Consider the following 7484-nt stretch of genomic DNA (forward strand, 5'->3'; position numbering starts at 1 on the left):
GCAAAAAGTTTTAATGATGAGAATTGCAGCTTGTGTGGGAGAGCTTCTTAAATGGATAAATTAGATCTTAAACGCAGCTAGAAGGGAGTTTTAACGGGAAGGTTGTAAGATATTTGACACATCACAGTGCATAAAGTGCCCAAATTCCATTATTTTGTTAGCACAGTGTCAATGTATCTTTATTGCCAGGGACTTTATGCCGAAGTTTCTAGTTTTTAAGTAAAGCACCCTTGTTTTGTTGTCTCGTGATAGAATGAAGCTTTAATAAACACTGCAGACATTAACAGTATAAAAGCAAAGAGTTTGTTTTCTACCAGGATAGCATCGGATGGAACTGGTACAGTTCATTCATATGATATACATTTTGCAGATTTCTAAGAAACATGTTTACGGAAGTGTCGTATGAATAATAACGAGATTTGGTGTTTTTAATTAGATCTAATGAATATTGGGTCTTTTCACTGCTGTTCATGTCACTGATCCACTGATAGTATACCCAGAAATAAAATGGCTATACTAATCATGATAAATTATTAGATTGGGCTTGATTAAGTGACCACAATTTGTTTAAGGAGGAAGACAGTGCGAATGGCCTGGAACAAGAAGCTATGCGCATTTAAATTTCAGACTTAAGACTTGAACAAAAGGCAGTGGGGGTACCATAGAGTTAAGAAGCACGAGAATTTTTGGTGTGTTCTAAACATCGTCGGAATTCCAAGGTTGTTTACTTGCTGTCAATCATTTTTAAAGCCAAGTTGATCAAGCAAAACAATAACAGAAAACACCAAGGACATTCAGCAACGGAGATGATAGAAGAACGTCATCTGATATCAGTTTCTGATTGTAAATTTCTCACTGTTTTTGGGCGTTATTCGTTGCTATTAGTTAGTTTTAGCTTTGGATGCGAAATGAGATCTGGCGATCAGATAAAACAAGTTGTAACTATCATCAGTAATACTGTATGTTCTCCATAACATGGTCGTCACTTAAAACCTGCAGTTCTTATATCTCTGTCCCAATGATTCCTTTGAAGTTGTATTATTTCAAGCGATTACATAGAAATTTTTTTTCATGTTCTAAACATTTCTGTTGCAAACTTTAAATAGCTTTGTTATTTTCTGGCCATCCCTTGTCTTTCAGCAATTCAAATGTCCTACAGTTATAGGCAAGTGAATGGGCAATGATTCAACCAGTGATCGGGATTGAAAATCCCCTTCTTAATATTTTTTAGCACTCTTGGAATCTTGCCACTTCCAGTATTTATATAAATGCTTCAAAAACTTGCAGTTCGTGGGCAGTGATGATATAATTATTACTAAGGGAAAAAATGTTTAGAAATATGTTTCGTGTTTAGAACTATGTGAAGGTACGAACGTATGTCTTTAGTCGGTGCAGTAAGGTACATCCAGAACAAAATAAATGTGATCTGCCAAAAACATGATGATATAAAGTGCGTGGTCTCTGAACATGATGCCATTTCTAGCAGTCAGAAAAAAATTCCACAAAAATCGGCAAATAATCACATGGTAAAATACTTTACATTTCAGCATCATACACTACTATTGTTATTATTGATTTAGACATAAATGTAATGGAGGGAGACAGTTACAGATGGCCTTAAGCAGCAAAAAAGGCAAGGACAGAAAAGGGTACAGAATGGAAATATAAGGTAGCAGAATATGATAGACTCGTATAGGGTTTTAATGGGGAGAAAATGGTAAATTCAAAGAAAAAACTGCAGTGTCTCTACTTTATCTGGAAAACCGGGAGAAATTGTATTATCGTGAAAGACAGAGCGATTTTACAATACCTGGTGAAGCAACTGCTTTCTTAGTGCCCCAAAATCACCAACACCCATTGAAAGACAGTCTCTATTGAAGTTGCATTGCTACTGAGAATTATTATTGCTAAAACTTTTGAAAGATATTAACGGTTCTTCCAATTCCATCTCCTCAGGATACAACTAGCAATGTTCAAAGAAGAATCAATCTCATTAGATTCACGAAAACAGCATTGTCAAGGTCAGCAGGTCTATGGCTAGCGTAAGTAAGAAAAGTATTGTATAGCTGCTGATCAAAGTGGTAGCTGTCAGTACTTGCAGAGGAAGTGAAACTCATGATTAACTCTGGACACAAGATAGTACTACTAGAGCTGTTTTATGTACACATTTAATTGACTATGGATAATATATCGTGATACAGTTTGGCTAAACCACCCCAGTTACAGTTATACTTAATACCACATACCCTTCTAGCTCAAAGTGTTACAAATCACAGATCTTGGTAGCCCGTAATTAAATTCCATAATGACAATGTTACAGTTTAGATCAAATCCCTTTAAACATCAATAGGATCATAAAACCACTTTACATTAAGCTTAACAAGATAAAGACAAGATTTTAAATGCTATCTTTGGAATTCATTTAACTGGAAACCATCTAAAATAAGAACTGAAAACCAAGTTTTCTGTTATCAGTCGTGAACTCATATTTTTTTCTTTTCCCCATACTATCTTCACAGTGGTTAAAAACGTAATACCAAGCCACAATATAGCTACGAGCAACAAGCTTTGTAATGGAGAGTGAGAGACGCTCTGTGGGGCTCTATGCCGGGCAAGGGGGTCTCTTCCTCAAATGCGGATGCATTTGGATGGCAATATTTGTACAGGGTTGCATCGAACAGATGCTCTTTTGCCTCAAACCCAATAAAGCTTTTGCAAGAACAAGTTTGATGCGTGTAAAGCCTTCTTCTTCTTTGATGCTCATAGTGTTCTCTGTATTCAGACACAGCGCAAAACAGCTCATCGGGATGTCGGCTTCCAGATATTCTCAAAAGCCTGGGCACTCCATGCTTTTCATCTTGGTACAACTGCCTTTTCTCTTTGGAAACCGTACCTTTAAGTATATTGTCAATTGAGAAGTTGGTCGGATTCGAGCCTATTTCACCGTAGTGTGTGGAAGTATCATTCTTTGCGCCTTGTATTATTGTCTTTGATATGAAGCGGTTGTGAGAAAGTTTATTTGTTATAATCTCGCAGATACGTGACTTGTTGGTTTGACTTTCCTGACTTTGCTGCATGGTGGGTAAAAGGGTCGCGTTTGCCGTTTGCGTTCCAAATTTTACCAAATGTCGTTGTGTCTCATCCTTGTGTCTCTTTCTTGCAACGAATCTCCGTTTCCTGCGAAGGAGGCTACCATCGTCAAACATATCACCGCAGTTTGGATGCAGACTCCACAAGCTTCGCTTATGACCGTTTTCGCCACCTTGGATAATCTTGACAAAGCAATCGTTAAACGAAAGATTATGTCTGAGAGAGTTTCTCCACTTGGAAACCGTACTCTTGTAGTATGGAAAAGTATTGATTATGAAACGATAGATATCATTCAAAGACATCATTCCTGTGGAGGAGCTACGGATAGCCATTGCACAAAGAGCGACGTACGACAATGGCGGTTTCTCGTTGTTGTAGGAGCTTTTCTTCGGCCGTGGCATTTTCAGCACCAGCAATGCGAGTGCAAGCTTACAAGCTACAAGAAACAAATCTTCTGTAAAAATTTTATCTTTACTTGCTTCTAAACATTTATAGCAAGCATAAGTCTTTAAGCAATTATAGTTTGATTTATCCACAATGATCAAATCTTAAAGTAAAGAGTAATAATAAAAGATAGAAGCTACGCTTTCAAATCTTTAAATATCTTGACATAGAAATTTATTCGTGTTCCTTCTGCAATATCTTTTACAAGTGCAAACAGAAAGTTCTCTTTGATTCGATTGTTTTTTATGATAAATAGCAACGGATCTAGTAATGCATCTTGTCGAGCCTCATCTAGACGTTTTTCCAATCCTGTAACTTGGTTTTAAACCAGTATAATATGACTTCTTTGCAAGTGAAAAAGCGTGAGAGGAATGTATTTCTTGTCTTAGAATAATGTACAGATTTGCAGCTAAGTTTTTTCTTGGGACACCAACATTATTATATTAATTGATGCATTGAGTTAATACCCCTTTTATAGACTATCAGCAGTGATTCATAAGCAAAGCCTTTCAATAAGGCATTTTGAAAAGAATTGGGTGTGTTATTGCAAAGGAACTGTATTTGTTTACGCAACTTAAGAATCCGCAACTCTTTAATCTGATTTCCTAGCGAACAAAGCATGAAAGAAGACTGATTTTCCTGAAAACACTTAAACCTAGCGTGATTGCAAATTGCCGAAATGGAATTATCAAGACACTTTACGCATTCCCGAGAGATGCCGCAAGAATTTCCTGCACAGCATCGATAGGCATAGAAGTATGAAAGAAACTTGTTATGCGTTTGAGACTCAAGTCGGTATTAAGCTTACCAGATACATCTTTATGTCTTCTTTTAACAAAGTCTTCGCCACAATTGTTAAAGGGAATAGTGTAGAGTAGTGTGGAAAATATTTCTGTTTGGGGGGAATTATCACTGGCCGGCAAAGGCAACATATCAACAGTAGATTAGTGTTATAGGCATTACTGTTGCGATTAACCCACAGTTCCGTTAAATAGCTAGATTCACAAACGTATGTACATCTCTAGCGGATATTTTTGGTCCCGTCCAAAATAGTGATCATGGTTTGAAGAAAGAAAACGACAGATAATGCTTCCGATGAACAAAGCCTATGTCGTTATTTACATTTGCCGTTTTATTAGGCTACAGGTGTTTAGCTCTTACATTCTCATTGTATTATAAAGTAGCATTGATATTCGACAGTTTTTTAAGGAGATGTATCTAGAAATGAAATACATTTGATATAGTTTCGTATTTACAAAGAAGGTAAATGTTAGTTTATTAAGTAGCTAGCAGTTCTTCTTAGCCATGTTTGATTTGATTTCAGCTATTGCGTTTGACTAATTTCAATCAACTACTCATTCATCAAATCATGATTCGAGTATTGATGGATATATATTTGCTCGATATTTACAATTGACTTTGAGATATGCAGAATTAGAGCATAAACTAAAAACTTCAAACGCTCCTATTAGAAACTAGAATGATGAATGCAGTTTTGAACGAGTTCGGTAGCTGTGGTCTCTCTAGGAGATTTGAAACTTTATAAACATAGACATAATGCTCTTTTTGTGTTAATTTTTGCAGGTGATCGAGAATATTTTTAGCGCCAGTTGCAAACAATAAAGACGACCTGCATATATATGTTTGAAAGGTCTTAGTCATCTTGTGTATCTATAACCAAAAGTATTTTGGTTAAATTATTTCTTCGAGATCTGGTATGTTCTTATTTCAATGAGATACAGTTTCATTAGGCCTAGCATTTTGCAATTGGTATTTTCCTCGATGGATTAGCTTAGAATTGCCACTAATAATCTGCACGAGCTATAGATATTTCAACTTCAAATAGTAAAATAACTTTTAGCGAGTCTTATAACAAGAACTTCAAAATTTTGTCACTAGAAGTTTAAGTCGGTTAACTAATACAATTAGTGATCATAAATTACAAACCTTGATGATAAACCTCTTTAGAGTTATACTTTTCCTTTTGTTAACAATCTATATTCGAAGCCCCTCGTATTTTAACATGCAAGCATTAAATTAAAGCTTGTTTTCAATCATTTTACATCTGCAGACTTTAAAATCTATTCGTTCTTACAGTTGCCAACCGTTGAGATATCGCTGTGGGTTTTTATTCTTGGAAAAGATAAGGCGACTTTATTTATCACGATGGATCAAAAACAATTTTACTGTTGTTTGGAAAATATTTTCATTATAAAGTTGATATGCTATGGCTAATCTTTTTCCAATTTTTTCATTTTTTCTTCTATTTCAAAGTTATATCTAGTTGTAATGATCTTGCAGAGCTTTTTTAAACATCAAGGACTTACTTAATTTCATCCGTTTTATAGACATGTTAAACAATGCTTTAAAGTCTTTAAAGCAAAGTAAGATAATTCACATTGGCTAACATATAATTCTGAATCAAATTCAACTTTTATTGAGTTAAGTTCCTATTTGGGTTTTTTGCTAAACCCAGCTACATTCCTTATTAACCTTTCTGAAACAAGACTTCTTTTAAAATTGCAAATTTGGAACATTGGAAATTTTTTCATGGTCGTGCAGCAACTGCTCATGACGACTTATGAAGATTCATCAAGCTAGACATTGTTTTGGCTTTTCGGAAAATATATATCAAACGGTCTGTTATATAAGCAATACGGAAGAATGGATTTTAGTCACGAAAGGAAGTAGAGCATGAGTCAATGCAATTCAAGAATTATGCAAAGTTTCTTGTTAAAAGAAAACGATAGATATCGATCGCAAAAGTGGCTAAGTATTTAGAAATTAGAGCCAAACCACAGTCTATAAGAACGATAAAAAAATGGAAACTGAAATGCTTTATAATTACTAAAAAGCAGGGTGTGCTCTGATCATCAGTACGTGCGTGAAGCAATACTATCAAGTAAAAAGAGAAAAATAAAATACTTACGTTAATGTAACGTTGCAATAATTGTCTCTGTGGTGACGTGAAGCTCCAACAATGCAATGTAGCAACTAACGGCAAACCGAGCTTTATCCTGAAATCTACGTACAGGGTATTTATGCGAACGAGGCGAATCGCAATTTGTGAAGGCGCCAGCACCAGACGTCTGGAAACATTATCAAAACCACTGGCCATTGTTCGCATTGTTATCAGTTCTGCACACTTACGGACGACACTAGTGAGGCTAGAATACTTGCATCTATAGATAATTCGTGGACTAATGAATGGTCGGACCAGCATTACTTATAACCAATGCCTTACAAACCATGAAAGTGGGCTGAAGGACGGGTGGTGGTGAGTGCGGGGTCTGTCCCAAAGTCACTGAACTATTTTCGTCCTATTCACTTTGAAGGTGTTCTAGTCCCTCTACTTATCTTTCATGTGCTTCACATTCCTCGTCTCGAGATCCCGTTGAAGTGTCCTAAAAACACCCCTTTTGGCTATGCTGTTGAAACAGATAAAACCATGCTCAAAAGGCATTCAACATTTTTCTTTTCTTCCTTGCAATTTTCTTCCTTGTCAGAACCTTGAACGCGCTAATCTCTGTTTAAGAATTTAGGCCTAGAAAACCTAGAAAATGATTGCGTAACAGAGGATTCTGCTTTGTCGTTCTTCGTTCTACGTCTCTACGTAATAATAGACCTTCTTCGTTTAAAATGACAAGGATACGTTATCTAGAAGATAAAGACATACAAAGATAACGCATGCAAGACCATCAAAAAGAAAAGCCGCCAACCACTACACAATAAAGCATGATCTGAAAAATAGAATCAAAATGCAAAAAGACAGGAAAACTATCTCGTCTTGCTAACTTTCAAATGCCCGACGGAGCCAGGTTCCTCGGTTCTTACAATCTTCTCCACGAGTCTGGTAATCACTACGTCACCTCATTGGCAAAGCTACTGCCTGCAGCTTTCTTGCTAGCACAGACAATCCACTTAACTTCTGTGAAGATCAGTTAAAGTGT

At 36.1% G+C, this 7484-nt stretch overlaps 1 protein-coding gene across 1 annotated transcript; it reads right to left on the reverse strand.

The window, feature by feature from the left end:
- Positions 1-372: 372 nt before the first annotated feature.
- LOC135692080 (uncharacterized) lies at positions 373-6612 on the reverse strand. Its single transcript, XM_065210103.2, has 2 exons — positions 6464-6612; positions 373-3526 (listed from the first exon to the last, which is right to left on the reverse strand). The coding sequence occupies exon 2, from the start codon at positions 3489-3491 to the stop codon at positions 2553-2555; it is 939 nt and encodes a 312-aa protein (XP_065066175.2). The 5' UTR covers positions 3492-3526; positions 6464-6612; the 3' UTR covers positions 373-2552.
- Positions 6613-7484: the final 872 nt, after the last annotated feature.

Source organism: Rhopilema esculentum, chromosome 13, assembly GCF_057945365.1.
Source record: "Rhopilema esculentum isolate cy_ngs chromosome 13, ASM5794536v1, whole genome shotgun sequence".
NCBI lineage: Eukaryota > Metazoa > Cnidaria > Scyphozoa > Rhizostomeae > Rhizostomatidae > Rhopilema > Rhopilema esculentum.